The sequence below is a fragment of the Prionailurus bengalensis genome, chromosome C2 (genome assembly GCF_016509475.1).
Source record: "Prionailurus bengalensis isolate Pbe53 chromosome C2, Fcat_Pben_1.1_paternal_pri, whole genome shotgun sequence".
NCBI classification, from domain to species: Eukaryota; Metazoa; Chordata; class Mammalia; order Carnivora; family Felidae; genus Prionailurus; species Prionailurus bengalensis.
The window spans coordinates 9,141,936-9,158,694 of NC_057350.1; the positions used below are offsets into that span (position 1 = coordinate 9,141,936).

A 16,759-nucleotide genomic window follows, 5' to 3' on the forward strand; every position below is an offset into this window, starting at 1 on the left:
TTCCAACAAAAGACCAAGTATAATACAGTCAGTCTGATGCCCTAGTTTGTTGGTATCCTGTTTTCTTCTTCACCTGTGTTCATTCTATTCCCTCTGAATGGGCCACCTGCACAGAGAACTGCTTTTAGAATTTCAGGAACCAAGTACTGTATCTCATTACAAAGCCTTTCCTGACCAGTCAAGAGACCTAACTGTTCAATTTACATATCACTCATACATTTCTTTCTCCCTCCCTCTCCATCCACTCATCCAACATACACAGCTTGCCACGAGCTAAGAACTTACAGGTCACACCTGACATTATAGTGTCATATACTATTAACTACTTCATGTTTTTCTTAAATACTGGTAATTCTAAAAGCAGGAACTTTCATACTATATAGAATTTGAAAGAGGTGAAAATTCAATCAAATCCACAACGAATACAACTGATATTTTAAAAATTATTTTAAATAGGTGGCCTAAGTGGGGTGGGGGTTTTGTTTAGACAAAAAAGCAAATTAACTTATCCCTAAGACTTCTTACATGCACGGAACTACAGCTTCTCAGAAGGGCATTATTGCCACACAACGTCAAGTGGAGGCTCTGTTTAGTATTCATTCCCCAAATGGAAAAGCGCATTTTAGCCACTGACTTGTTGCTCTCGGGTTCCGACTGGGGGGAACCTCGATGGTTGTTTAGAAGTCTTGTTGTATATGTATTTGCCACTTCTGAAAGATGTCCTCTTGGAACACTTTCCTTCACGGGAGAAAAGCTCTGACTTGACACGGTGGGTGTCCGAAACAAGAGTTCAGCATTAATCTGTTGGAAGGAAAAAATGTGATCTTAAAAGGGCTTTTTTAACATGCCAAGCCCAAAACATGAGATATTATTTTCCCTTCTCCCCTTACCCAGGAAACACTAAGAACCATCCTAACCATGTAAATTCTTTATGCCACACCAGGGAACAACAAACAGGCCAATAAGCCAAATCCAGCCAAAGAATGGTTTTGCATTTTTAAAGGTGTGAACAAAACGAAGAATACGTAACAGAGACTGTATGTGGCCTACAAAGCCTAAAATACTTACTATCTGGTCTTTTACAGCAAGATTTGCTGACCTTGTACGAATATAGGACTTGTCAAGACACAAGTAGAAATTAAGTTTTCTAAGAGAAATAAACTGAAGATAAAGTCAAAGATACTGCCTTTAGAATAAGTAAGCCCACTATTCTTTTCACCCAGTTCTGTTGTCACCTCCAAACCCTCATCCTTTCCTTAAGAAAATATTTCAATGCAATCAAAAGCAAACATACAATTCTGCAGCAGACCAAAGCCTCTTACACAAGAAGCACAGCGCCCTACCCACACACTCAGAAAACGCTCCTTAACCACCATCAAGCACGGAGAAAGAGATGGAAGGGCCAGGAAGAGTGGTGAACAAAGAGAAAGAAACACTGTAGCGCTCCAGGTTGGTATTAGAACATGGCTCCCCAGGGCTTCCTGGGAAGTTTCCCTGACTGCCTATGGAACAGTAAGATTCTTAACCATTTGCCTTTCCTCAGAAGATGCCCCACGAAATAACAAAACTGAACAGTTTGAATCAAGTTGTTGGGTTAGGAAGGAGGGGTGTAATAAAAGGAGTTATGTGAAATGAATGAATGAACACAACCACTTCAATTTGTTGTGTAACAGCTTTAATAGCAAGCTTTCAAACTCAATGTTTGCTAAACTAACCACTACCCAACATAAGACACAGCTATAAAATGGAAGGCTTAATTCATTACCCGAGGGATCATTTCTGGTTGTCGGATCCGGAATTTGTCCTTGTCTCTTAAAAAAGGAAAAAAAAAAAAAAGATGAAAATGTACGTAAATTTATTTATTATTTTTCAATTGCTTCTCATTGACATACTTGCCATTTCACTGAGTCACTCAAATAGGTACACTGAACTTTGCTTCAATTTCATTATCATCAGTGGTAAGCCTTAGGCAGGAAATACTTTCCACCTCTTATCTCAGTAAGGCCCTGATGTCTGCCTCAAGTTCTCCATCCTGACCAGCATTATTCTGACCTCTGAGTGGGACCACCACAACTGGCTTCTAACTGGTTTCTTTACTCCCAATTCTGCTGCTGGATTTACCCTCAAAAACAGTGCACTCTATATCAAAACCTGGAAGTTCTGCATGAACTCAGCCCCTGCATGTGGTACACTAGCCGGAAGTTCACCAGGGCTATCGTACATTACCCAGCTTCTCCCTCCCACCTCTATTTTCCATCGTGTCCATTCACCTATTTACTCTAGTTAAAGCCAAACGAATCACTGTTTCCTATACATTCTCATCCTACCCGTCCTTCAAGGCATATTATACAGATGTCCTCCTTGAATTTTCCTCATCTGGGTTTCCCTTCCCATCCCCAGCGAGGTCGTCTCTCCTTATGGGCTTCCCAACAGGACTGGATCATGCCTTTTATGATACTTGTCAACTTCTCGTCAGTAATACGTACATGCCTCACCTTCCCTATTAAGGCTTAAACTCATGGGCAGTACTCTATGATTCATCTGTGTGTGGCCCCCAAAAGACAAACTATTCTGTATGCAAACTATCTTGTAGACAGGACAGCAATAAACAGCAGGTAAAAAAGTGGATATCCACACTATACTGTTAAAAAAACAAACCAAAAAAGCACCTGATATCATGCATCCACAACAAAGTCTTTTTGGGGGTCATAGTCTTCTTCGGGTTGTACGAGCATGATCTTGGAGAAACATCAACTAATGCTGCAGACCCATCGCTGGTGCTAACCTGCGCATTATTTCCCTACCGTACGTTAGCTCAACACTCACTTCTTTTTGTAGGTTTTTTCATAAGTAGGATGCACCACATCTTCATCTTCGGGTTCTTCTGGAACATCACAATTTCTAGTCAGAAAAATCACATGGGAATAACACGTCACCAGCGCCTATTCATACATCTTGAACAGTACTTTCTGCCTTTCCAAAAAGGGTACTACCAACTATATGGTACCTGAACTGTGGGTCAGGGTTATTGGAGCAATACCATTTTTCTGGAAGTTGATCTATTCCATCTGGTAATTTTCGCCACTTTAGACAGGAATCACATTGAACCCATGTCTGATCAGGACGTTTCCTGTAACAAAACATAATATTAGCATGAAAATATGGATGCTAAGTATACTTCATTAGGTCTTCTTCATCATTTCCACAGCAAAATGCCTTGATTATTTAATTTGTCCCTGAAATGTCCATGACATAATTATTGTCATACAGCAAATTAAAATTTTTAAGCCAACAATTTTTGTTACCTTCAAAAGATTAAAGCTAACAGGTCAATTTCAACAGACTGGGGCACCTGCATGGCTCAGTCAGTTGAGCGCTCAACTTTGGCGCAGGTCATGACTTCATGGCTCGTGAGTTTGAGCCCTGCACCAGGGTCTCTGCTGTCAGCATACAGCCTGATTTGGATCGCTTTGGATCCTTTGTCTCCCCCTCTCTCTTTGCCCCTCCTCCGCTAGCCAGCACACAAGGTGCACACGCACACACATACATATATGCTCTCTCTCTCTCTTAAAAATAAACGAACATTAAAAAAAAAGAGAGACTTAACTGTCCTACTTAAGAGCATACTATTCAATTTGTTCTCTGATAATAACTCAAAATATTGCAAACACCTTGTTTTGAAATTTATATTAAGTTAGCAATTGCAATGTCCAATCTAGTATATTAATTAGCACAACAAAACACTCAAGTACAGAAAACAGACAAGCTATTACTGTAACTTAAGCAATTTTTAATAACTGTATTACATTTTTAGCCTCTACTATAGCATATCTCTGAATATCTACGTGCATATTCTTTTACTTTATAAAGTGCTTCATAGTTTCATCATTTGAAAATTACAATGATCCTATGAATAATGTAGGTATTCATTTAACATTTAACAATTATTTATTAACAATTCATTTAATCTATGAAGACTGGGGCACCTGGGTGGCTCAGTCTGGTTAAACATCTGACTCTTGATTTTGGCTCGGGTCGTGATCTCATGATTTATGGGTTCAAGCCCCAACTCAGACTCTGTGCTATCAGCAGGGAGCCTGCTTGGGATCCTCTGTCTCCTCTGCTCCTCTCCTACTTGTACTCTCTCTCAAATAAATAAACATCTAAAAAATAGTATTTTTTAAATAAAAAAAAAAAATGAAGACTTCACCTTAATGCCAATAACTTTTTATTTTTATTTTAAGTATTCTTTACTTAAGTAATCTCTATACCCCACGTGGGGCTTGAACTCACAACCCCGAGACCAAGAGTTGCATACCCTTCTGACTGAGTCAGCCAGGTACCCCTCTACCAACACTTTTTAAATCTAGTTTTTTAAAAATGCATTTATAGTTAGATAAACTTCAAATAATCTAGAAGTTTATAAAGTAAATACAAGTCTCTTAATTTAGGAACCTACCATTGTTCGTTTTTTTAAACCCTGGCAGAATTTTCTACGCTTAAAAAACTAAAAAAAATAAAACGGGAAATTAATACACTGAATTGCATCTTTTTGTTCTTCATTACACATCTTGGTCATCTTCCCGTCAGTACACAGCTATTAGTCATAAATAAAGCTGGTACTGTGTGCTACCAGCTTGTCTGGCCTATTTTTAAGTCTTATAACTCTAGGAGGTGAGTGTTACTAAAATGTTCCCATTTTACAAGTGAAAAAGTAAACTTGTAAGAGGCCAAGTAATATGTTCAATGTTGCATCATTATTTAAGCAGAATTACAATCGAAATTCAGGTCTGCTTTAGACTCATGATCCTATTACACAAGATGAAGGTTTTTCAAACAATGAGTACAACCCATTAGTGGATCATGAAATCAATATAATGGGGCAAGACTTGCATTTTAAAAATAAGTATCAGCATGTAACATTTGGGTAAACACTATTTCATGCATCTTTTGCGTGCATGATGTATAAATGTATATATTCATTGGTTCATTTCATGGTGTGCTGACTGGAGCTGTAGAACTTACATCTGACTATGGGTTAGTCAAAAGTTTGTGAACACTGTACAATCACTATACCCTCCCCATATCACATCTTGATATTAGAATGGTTGACATTTTTTCGGGGCGCCTGGGTGGCACAGTCGGTTAAGCGTCCGACTTCAGCCAGGTCACGATCTCACGGTCTGTGAGTTCAAGCCCCGCGTCAGGCTCTGGGCTGATGGCTCAGAGCCTGGAGCCTGTTTCCGATTCTGAGTCTCCCTCTCTCTCTGCCCCTCCCCCGTTCATGCTCTGTCTCTCTCTGTCCCAAAAATAAATAAACGTTGAAAAAAAAAAAAAATTTTAGAATGGTTGACATTTTTTCATGTACGTACTGAATATCTTCAACTGGCAAATTTAGAGGATATTCTGAATTTTTCTTGACTTTCATTTCATTCCAGTAATCATTCAGCTTTTCTCCTAGTGCTGCTATTGTCAGCCTTAAGAAAGAAAATCATAAAATCAAATTAAGAAAACAAAAAAAAGATAAAGATTACATTTATGTCAAATACAGAGAAAGCACAAACAACCTAGTAATGATTGTGTGGACATTATGGGGGAGAAGGGATGATGACTCCCAAAGGTACAGTGAATAAAGAAGGCTCTTGTGGCAATTTTCTTTAAGGACATTAAGAAGTTCCTAGAGGGGCGCCTGGGTGGCTCAGTCGGTTAAGCGTCCGACTTCGGCTCAGGTCATGATCCCGCGGTTCGTGATTTTGAGCCCCACATCCGGCTCTGTGCGGACAGCTCAGAGCCCGGAGCCTGCTTTAAATTCTGTGTCTCCCTCTCTCGGCCCCTCTCCCGCTCACACTCTCTCCCTCTCAAAAATAAACAAACATTAAAAAAAAAAAAAAAAGTTCCTAGAGCAGAGACAGAGCCATCTTTGAAGACACAAATAGTAACATTTGTGTCCTCTGTTGGGAAAATCTGCTGCAGACCACTTAGTGGGAGAATCACAGCCTCTGAATTCCAACCCCAACCAATACAAGCTTCAAGTCAGAATAACTGTAGGCAATCGTTACCAGCAAGTATACTTCAAAATAGCTTCTGTCCCACAATTAAGACTGTCCGTTCTTCCCCAGTAAGATGTTAATAAAAAGCAAATCAATGGGATCTACTGAGATAAAGAACGCTAAGGCCATCCTTAAGCAATCACCTGAGTTCAGCACCTACTCACTCACAAGGTACAGTCAGTGTAACATTCTAAATTTAAAATAAAGCTTTCAAACTTGATATTTGAAATTTCATATTCTACACTGGCAGGCTGAATCAGATATTTCTATACCCAACCATTATCTCTCACTAAATTTTCCTCCATGATCACATAACACATAAGCATTCAAATGAAAATGAATCTTCTCTCCCAGATATATCCCCTCCCTACATCTCATGTTCTCAATCCCTCTTCGTCCCTTTTTCTCATCACCTCTATTCCTTAGTCCAGAAGACTGCACCCATTTCTGCTGAGAATACACCGAGGAGTGGAGCTGCGGGGTCACAGGGGTGTGCATTGATGTTTGGCTCTACTTGATAATCTAACAGTTTTCAAAACTGATCAATTCTCATACCCACTAGCAATGATGAGAGTGCCAACTGCCCTACATGCTCTTACTCATTTTAAATAACTTTTCCATTTCTGCCCATTATGATCAATACTTTTTGCATCTTATTTTAAAAACCCGCTTACTACTGGTTCTGAAAATTTTCTTGTTTCCATTTTCTGTTTTTGTCTTTCTCATTTAGGTCTAAAGTCCATCTGGTATCAATTTATTGCTACATCTGAGGCAGGAGCTATATTATCCATAGAAACTGCCAACTGACCCAGCATTTTTGGAAAGATGATCATTTTCCCACTACACTATGATGTAATCTTTGTCATAAATCAGGTCATCGAATGTATAAAAAGTGGGGGGTTATTTTGGGCTTCTCCATTTCACTAGACTGTTCATCCTTTCATTAATACCACACTTGGTGAATGGCAGCTTTGTAAGTGTTGGTATTTAATAGTATTAAGTTTTCTTGCTTTGTCATTCTTTAATGATTGTCTTTAAGTATCTTGACTCTTCTGACTTTCCGCATAAAGTTTAGAATAAGCCTATTAATATCAACAGCAACACATACTGGCAGGGATTTTTTTTAAAAACTGGAATTATATTTAATTATTTTGGAGAAAAACTGACATTTTATAATATTCAGCCTTCCAACTCTTAAACTTGGTATATCTACTCATTGAGGGCTTTAATTTTACTCCACAATATTTCATAGTTTTCAATGTGTATATTGCATATTTTATTTATCCCAAAATCAAGTACTTGATTTTTTTGATACTTAGTAGGACTTCTTAAAAATTTCATGTTCTGGTTTTTAGTCATTGGTAAACAAATACCCTCATTTCTGAATACTTCTTATCCAGCAACCCTAGACTACATAGTACTTAACTTGTTACTTTATTAATTCTAAATTTGTGGATTATTTTGGACTTTCTATATACTTAATACTGTCTTGTACAGGAAAGTTTTATTTCTTCCTTTCCAACCCTTGTAACTTTCACTTCTTTTTCTTCCCTTATTATTCAAGAATGGTGGATAGCAGATATCCTTGTCTCATCTTCACCCTTAAGGGTAAAGCTATCAATAATTCACCAGTAGGAATGATGCTTGGTGTTCTGTGTACATGCTCCTAATTGCTACTATGCCCTTCCATTAATCGTTTTGTAAGTGTCCCTTTTTTTTTATAAATTACAAATTTGTGTTGTGATTTATCAAGTACTTTTTCTTAGCTATGAAAATAACCTCTGAGAGTTTTCTTTTCTCACATCAATGTGAACTGCATTGATTTTGGAATATTAAAACTACCCATGTCATCTTGGAATATACTCCAACTGGTTTTAATGTATTAATTTTTCTTTTTATATATATCACTGGATGGTATTTGCTATTATTTTAATTAAGATTTTTATATCTTGATAATGAGAGGAATCAACATAAATTTCCCTTCTTGTAATATATTCATGAGTTGACTAACAAAGTTATGTGCCCTCATAGTATGTTGTAAGTTTTCTAAAAATCGACTCAATTTCAAAGGAATGTACCCGATTCATCTAAGATGGCGAGTAATTGTTCATATTATTCTTCTGATGTTTTTGTGTCCATAGATCTGTAGTCATGTCCTCCTTTTCATTTCTGATAGTGATGATTGCTATTTTCTCTTTTTTTCCCTTTTATTGCCAGATGCTTATAGATTTTACTACTCTTATCAACGAACAAACTTTGAGCTTTTTTATTTTTTCTGTTATGAACTTGTCTCTCAGCTTCAGATCCAGTCTTCTTTGCTCAGATTTCTGATTCTAAAACTTGATGGTGTAAATATTTATCCTTCGGCAGCCTGAAAAATGTTAAACTGGATTAACAGGGCAATGAACTTGCTAGATGATGATAGCAGGACACATGTCCTTCATGTTCTGGTATGCGGTGTTATTGTTTGACTAGAGTCCAGTGGCCCCCCAGAGGGGCTCTAAGCTGTGTTCTCTAGCTATGCTCTGCCCCCAGCAGCCCACGACCTCCAGCAACAAAGACCAGTTCCAGTGTGCCCACATCCTTGGGCAAAGACAGGTCTCCTCTACAGAACAGCTCCAGCACACCCACACCCTCTGGCAACAGTGGACCACATCTACAGACCAGCGCTGGCCAGGCCTTCTATCAAGTTTCTTACCATGGCAGGTAGCTTGTTCCTGTGTTTGTCTGAATCTCTGCTGGGGGGGGGGGGGGTCCCGTCCTAGTTCCTTTATTGTCTATTCTTTTCTTTTTAAAAAAAATTTTTTTTAATGTTTTTATTTATTTTTGAGACAGAGAGACAGAGCATGAGTGGGGAAGGGGCAGAGAGAAAGGGAGACACAGAATCTGAAGCAGGCTCCAGGCTCTGAGCTGTCAGCACAGAGCCCGATGCAGGGCTCGAACTCACAGACTGTAAGATCGTGACCTGAGCTGAAGTCGGACGCTTAACCAACTGAGCCACCCAGGCGCCCCGTGTCTATTCTTTTCTAACCACGAGGTAATCGTCTTTCATATCTGCTAGTTCTGGATACCTGTTGTCCTCTTTTACCCCTTCTGGTAATCACCCTCTACTATCTTAGTTAATAATCCTTAGATTAAATTATCCTCATTAAAAAAACAGGAGTAGGATCTGCCTCAGGAGTGAATTCTGAATGTGTATTGATTTTCTATATGTGTGTTTCCTAATTCACTGATTTTGCTCTCACCTTTATTATTTTCTTCCTTCCACTTTGTTTTGTTTTATTTCTGTTGTATTTATTTGAATAAAGGGCCTGTTGCATTATCTTTATCACAAATGTTCCTATGTTTACATTCTATTTCGTTATATATGCTCAATAGGAAAACTGTGCTTCCTAAAGTTATAAGTCACATTGATGGTCATATTCATCCTATGGCTTCTAACCACTCTTAAAAGATAAGAGTATTTCTGTCTAAGGCTCATAGGACAAAATTACCTTACAGTTCCCAACTAATAAGCACAAAGTGTCAGGACATTACATAATAAATGCTGACACCAAGAAAGCAAGCACACCCTCTATATTTTCCACAAAGCTCAGAAATACTTCATCAATAAAGATAGGAGAGAATGTATTCCTACTTGTGATGGAGTACAATACAATTCCTAGGATGGGAGAAGATGGTTAAATGTGTGTTCTATCCATGCCTCTCACCTACCAATTTCCTTAAAGTTCTATGCTATAAAAACATCCACAAGACAGAAAAAAAAATTTTCAGCTAAGGAAAAGTTATGACAGTATTTCTAAAACTGTAAAAAAACAGTAACTTAAATAGGTAACATACCTGTACTCATTAGTATAGTCAAAATCTTGTTTATTATGAGTTGGCTTTAGGAAATTACACTCTATAATTCCCACCACTCCAACACCCATGTTGTTTGCCTGAAAAAGAAAATAAAATCAGTGTTTTAAGCTTAAGACATGATACTCAACATGATTACCCTTCCACAAGGATTTACAATTTGTACGAAACATTTTTCTACATTTTATGTCATGATTCTTGGAAAATTTCAATTGAAAAGTAGTGTCTCCTAGATAATTTTACTTTTCTAGAAGTTAATTCCCAAATATATTAGAGCCTTCCTCCAAAACACTTTCACTGTTGTCAAATATCCATTTAGACAAGTATTACCCCCAATTTTATCCAAGAGAAACAGACCACCTCTACTGGGATGTATTTCTTACATAGCAGAAACCACAACTAACTCCTTTCTATATCCACAAAGACTAGCAAAGACTCTAGCAATAATATGCCAAAAGTTTACGAGATAAAAATTAAAATCATTTATCCAAAGTTACACATCTAGTTGTTAATGGTGATGGAATAAAAACCTAGGTCAGTTGGAGTCAGGTTATTTTAAAAATGCTACTAGCTAAAATATTGAACTCAAAGTATATGAGTCACATATTCTGATTACCTATGTGTGATCAGCAAGTGTATTTTACTCACAATTGTAGCAGAGTCTACAAAAGGAAAAAGTGGAAGAATATATAACTTACGTAGCGAAAATGTTCATAAACAGAGCAACTATAGAAGAAACCATGCAAAACTAACCATAATCCCACTCTACCAAAACCATTAGTGGTTTGTCTCATTCGATCAGTAAACCACAATAGCCTTCAATGTGTGGGTCCTGTTTGCCTCCTTTCGAGCCTCATCTTCTTGCCTCTCTCCCATTACTCTCCGACTTAACATCTGCCCCCAGGCAGAGCAAACTACTCCCTTAATGAGGTCACGTTCTCAGAAGCCTCTTTCCCTTCCTGGGCAGATATTTTTCTCTGCCTGGGAAACCCTTGCCAGACTTTCAACACAATAACATCAACTAAGACTCCATCACCATGCTCTCCAAAAAGCTTCTTCTGATGCTTCCGACTTGTACTACAGTCCCCTCACCAGAAAGAGCTCTGAGAGCATGCTCTGTACCTTATCATCTTTTTATTCTGATCATCTAGCATGGCAAATCCTACCAAATATCTGACATCTATTTAAAAACTGTTTATTGAGTTCAAAGAATGCAAATACTATAAGGCAAATCCATCACCTGGTAGAGAAAAATAAAAGTTGGCTGTAAAAGCCTATTTTTTACCAGGTCAAGCTTAACCAGAAATCATACACAATGCAAACATAATTGGGTTGGAAAAATGGGCTGTGTACCTTACTTTGGTCATTTCATCAATGATAAAAGAAAAAAATAATTAACATTCTGTCACAGATACACGGTTTCTTTTGAAAACCAAAGCACCTGAGAAATAAGGCTTATTACCAAAAATGAATTTCCAATTACCAGTGAAATTTAGTGACTTTAATTATAGAATACTTCTGTTGAAAATTACTAGTTGGATTATAAATGAAAATTAGTTTTTTAAATGTGATTGATACTGCATATCATGGTTCCCATATTTCTGTATTTATTTATTTTTAAATGTTTTATTTCTTTGAGAATGAGACAGCATGAGCTGCGGGAGGGGCGGGGGGGGGGGAGAGAGAGAGAGAGAGAGAGAGAGAGAGAGAGAGAATTCCAAGCAGGCTCCAACACAGAGCCCAACAAGGGGCTCAATCCCATGAACCATGAGATCATGACCTGAACCAAAACCAAGAGTTGGATGCTTAACTGACTGAGCCTCCCAGGTGCCCCTCTACATTTATTTTTTGATGAAATTAGCGGTTACCAAGAAGAGCCCAACAAAGTTTATTTACTTTTGCAAAAATGCTATATTCGGGACTTGTGTCGATGTAAAACATGTAACACAGTTACAACCCTTACTACATAATACTGAAGATAAACCCACACTATTATACTGTGTAGAGCTCACATCATTCTACAAAGAATTTAGAATGAAATAAGATGAACAGAAAATGAAAACCATAGAACTGGAAAACAAAATATGCCTAGACATAAAACCTTTAACAAACTTGATTTTCAGAACTTATCACTCAATTCTTAACACATACACCCCCAAAAAACCTTTCTGTGAAAACATGTTTAAGGATGAACAAACAAGCATAGTGTGGGTAATGTTCATCAACCTAAATTGAATTCTACAACAACGGAAGTGGTTTAGGAGGAAGGCCTAATATATTTAGGAATTAACTCCAGAGAAGTACTCACCTATATGATCCTGTTTTTCTGGCTATTGAGTCAGGACTAAATAAAACCAATTTCATCCCAGAAATAATCACGGATCCATATCCAGAGGCAGTCAAAAGATCTGCATCCGGGCCTAAGATCCATACTCATTTTAGGTCTGGGCAAGTTACCTAACTTATTGGCCCCAATTTCCTCAACTGTAAAACAGAGATAAAATATTCTGTCCCCCTCGTAAGATTATTTGGACCAAATGGGAAATACAAAAGTATTTTAAGTTCAAGTGCCATACCAACATCATTAAACACATTGACACTTAAAAGTTATTACACAAAGCATGTTATTTCACATTTGACCCAGTAACATGGTATTTTAACTTTATAAAAGATATTTTCAGATCTACAGCTTACCCTTAACTGACATCCAACTTTTTCATAAGCTTTGATGAGTCTATTTCTGTGATACATCATTATCCCATAATGGTCTTTATTTCTGCAGTTGAATCCAAATGTAATTCTCACTGTTTTAGTCTTAAATGTTAAGGAAAATTCTGAACATGCCACCTCACTTCCTTCAAATCATCCTAAGTCATTTTTTAATGAATCCCAAAGTGCATAAAAAAGGGCAAAGTTGGAGAGGACTCCATACCAGAATAAAAGGAGAAAGGGGGAAGAGGAATACACTTTATTAATGTGTCTTTATATGGCGTCATAAAAAGGAAGATAAAGGATACTAAAAACTTGGGTCGATAAACATCACGTTCAATGTAGGCAAGACTCTTTGAAACCAGCTGTGTCTTCACCTTCTGTCCACGTAATATTATCTGCATTCTTGGCTTTAGATACAATATACTGCAGTAAGCCTGAAAAGACACACAATAATATCTGTCTTTTCCAAATAATTACCCACAAATGTGTTCAACTTTACTGATATATGTATTTAGGAAGAAAACTATGACCTTGCTTTGATAAAGGACCCATGAACTCTTCAACAATACAGACTATAAAACTGTTATTGGTTAACATTTGATTGCTCTTCTTTAAAAATGAAACTCAATACACTAAAGCCAGAGAAATGGTTTGCAGAAAACAATCTACTGACCTATACAAATGCCATATTAAATTGCAAATAAACTTTTCAAAAAGTTACAAAACGGCGCATGTGGTATGATCTCATTTTAATTTTTTTTTTAATGCACAAATGTACAAAAAAAGGGACTATATTTTCTGACTCTTCTGTCAAATATATATATTGCTATACATTTTAATTTTTGTTAATGTTTATTTTTGAGAAAGAAAGAAAGCGAACAAGCACGGGGCAGAGAAAGGGAGACACAGAATCCAAAGTAGGCTGAGCTGTCAGCACCGAGCCCGACATGGGACTCAAACCCACCAACCGTGAGACCATGACCTGAGCCAAAGTCAGTTGCTTAACTGACTGAGCTACCAAGGCACCCCTATTGCTATTATATTTTATTTACTATTTTTTAAATTTTCTTTCTTAATGTTTATTTATTTTTGAGAGAGAGACAGAGAGCGAGTGAGTGCACAAGCAAGAGAGAGGCAGAGAAAGGGAGACACAGAACCCTAAGCAGGCTCCAGGCTCTGAGGTGTCAGCACAGAGCCCGACACAGGGCTCAAACCCACGAAGTGTGAGATCATGACCTGAGTGGAAGTCGGACACTCAACCAACTGAGACACCCAGGTGCCCTGATTGCTATTATATTTTAAAAGTAGCAATAAATTTTATTTAGGCAAAAATGACAAAAAATCTAATACAGACAAAAGGGTCTATTATATACTTCAAAAGGAAAATATCATAAATAATATACCAACACTTATGCTGAGTAAATAAGCTTAGTTTTTTTCAATTTTTTTCAAAATTGAGTTGTAACAATCAGCAGGAATCTAAATGTGTTTTCAATTTTTTTTTTTAAGTTAGTTTGTCTATTTAATCTCTATACCCAATGTGGGGCTTGAACTCACGACCCTTGAGATCAAGAGTTGCATGCTCTTCCAACTGAACCAGCCAGGCACCCATTTTCAATTCTTTTTTTTTTTTTAAGAGAGAGAGAACTCGCAAGTGGGAGAGGAAAGAAAGGGAGAGGGAGAAGGAAAGGGAGAGGGAGAGGAAGAAAGAGAATCCCAAGCAGGCTCTGTGCCAACACAGGGCTTAGATCCCATGACCTTGAGATCATGACCTGAGCCACACCATCTACTCTGACTGCCTCTGGACCTGTTTCATAAGTGAGCAAGATTTTCATACTTCAATAATGTTTTGGGGTATATCAAGGAATACTTAAATATCTTTCATTGTAACTGTTAAGATCTCCAAAAGTTACATGGTAAACCTGTAAATGTCAAATGTATCCTCAGCTTGGGGTTATGGAATAATCTCAGCACAAAAGGTAAAGGGAAAAGTCAGTATTATATGTCTTATCACAGTGAATAAAAAAAAAAAATTCTTTTTATATCCTACTGTTATTTGATTATTTCTTCAATCTTAAAAACATATTCATTTCTAGGTCTAATGTCAAAGGTATTTATCACAAAACTGTATTAATACATAGGATCTGTAGTCTATAAATACAGGATACATTATATATATATGTATTATATATATATATATATATATATATTAAAAAACAATTGGTATTTTTGATTGAATCTATCACTATGGCTATCATAGGACATACTGATTCTAGGATTCCTAATTCAAATAATGTAACCACACAGTGAAAGAACTACAAGTGCTATTAGACCTGATGACTTTGCAATTAAAAAACCATTTTCTGAGCCAAATACAACCACCAATGCGCTCATGAAAAGTTAAATAAATTGGTTCTGAGATACTTTCACTGACAGCATTTATAACATAAGCAGAAAATGTAATTTCCATCATTTGCTGATTTTCCCACATCCAGAAAGAGTTGAATACATACCCTCAGGGAATAGTCACTCTCAGGGGCAATTTGGTCCATCCTTTCTTGTTTCTTGTACCCCTTCTTCCCTGTTGTCTCATCCAAATCTTCAGGAATTCTGATGTCATATTTATCCTTATCAAAATCAAACTCTGTTGCGCTTTTGTAGCTATAAAAACAATTTTTTGAAGGAGGTAAATTTTACTTTCACGGCAAGATAAGCAAATACACTGCTAACAAAACAAAACACCTACCCACGGTAGATGTCCTGGTTGGGGGGGGGGGGGGAGACAAAAGCAAGGGAAAAATGAAAGAACAGGAATCTAGAAAGAGGCAGAAAAACTGTATTCACCCTCACACTGCTGGTGGGAATGTCAAATGGTAGAGCCACTCCAAAAACATTCTGGCAGTTTCTTAAAAAACTAAACAGGCAACTACCATATGAGCCAGCAATTACACTCCTGAGCATTTACCTTGGAAAAAGGAAGATTACATTCCATGAAAACCTGTGCATAAATGTTTACAGCTGTATTTGTAATAACCCAAAATGGTAAAAATCCAGATGTGCTCTAACTAGTGAATGGTTAAACACAGTGCCCCACGCATACAGTACAACACTACTCAGCAAGGAAAAGGGAGCAAATTACTGACACACACAAGAACCCAGATGCATCTCCAGAGAAATATGATGAGTGAAAAAAGCCAATCCCAAAAGGTTTCACACTGTAGGATTCTATTCATATGACATTCTCAAAATGACAAAGTTACAGAAATGGAAGACGTGTTAGAGGTTGTCAGGGATGAAGGAGGGAGTGGGTGTGGATAGAAAAGGCCAACATGAGAGATCACTGTGGTGATGAAAATGTCCCGTATCTTGACTCTACCAATGTCATCATCAACACTACTGCACTACAGTTTTGCAAGATGCTGCCACTGGGGGAAACTGGATGAAGGGTACACGAGGTCCATTATTTATGCACAGGAATGTACAAGTATCTCAAAATAAAAAGTGTAAAAAAAAAAGAGGGGAGTGAGGATGGGAGGGGCATGAAAGAAAAAGCAAGAAAAAGGGGAATACGGGAGATCAGAAAAGATTTAAAGTGAAAGTATTTTAGGCTTACCACTCAATTTGTGCTTTATTCATATCATTCTATGTGTCTGGGTATCAACATTAACACATTCATCCAAAGTTTTAAAAAAATCTTATTTGCAAATGATTTTATCCTCACAAGGATACAAAACCTTAACAATCCAGAGGCCTCATCCACGTTACTTTTGTCACCAGATGTTAAGTCATGCTTAGCTTTAAGTCACGGACAAAGACTTCTCTACCTAACTTAACGTAGGTCGGGGCTCGTCAGGTGAGATATTATCTTCCCATTTCTTTTGTTTGTTTCTTTTTGAGAAGAGGGACAGAATAACAGAAAGTGAGAATTGGCCTCTCTGGATACTGAATATGCAGGGCTAGGAAATTTAGTTTTAATAATATGAAATTACCTCGAGTTGAAGCCAAAGTGGCCTCAATAAAACACCCATGGAAAAGACAAATCATGACCTATGCCAAAAAATGAGTACCTTCCCAAGTATTTCTATTCTGTACGACCACAGATCAATAGAACACAACTATTTTTGCACAAACAGTTCACC

General features: G+C 37.4%; 1 protein-coding gene across 1 annotated transcript in view; it reads right to left on the reverse strand.

Moving 5' to 3' along the window:
* Positions 1 to 16,759, reverse strand: part of MORC3 (MORC family CW-type zinc finger 3) — a 41,883-nt gene that overhangs the window by 11,246 nt on the left and 13,878 nt on the right. Inside the window, exons 6-14 of the mRNA XM_043593633.1 lie at positions 15,134 to 15,281; positions 12,926 to 13,054; positions 12,603 to 12,722; positions 9,891 to 9,988; positions 5,373 to 5,477; positions 3,008 to 3,130; positions 2,827 to 2,901; positions 1,766 to 1,811; positions 635 to 801 (exon numbers count right to left, since the gene is read on the reverse strand). Of these exons, the coding sequence (XP_043449568.1) occupies positions 635 to 801; positions 1,766 to 1,811; positions 2,827 to 2,901; positions 3,008 to 3,130; positions 5,373 to 5,477; positions 9,891 to 9,988; positions 12,603 to 12,722; positions 12,926 to 13,054; positions 15,134 to 15,281 (1,011 nt within the window). The remainder of the gene's footprint in view (positions 1 to 634; positions 802 to 1,765; positions 1,812 to 2,826; positions 2,902 to 3,007; positions 3,131 to 5,372; positions 5,478 to 9,890; positions 9,989 to 12,602; positions 12,723 to 12,925; positions 13,055 to 15,133; positions 15,282 to 16,759) is intronic.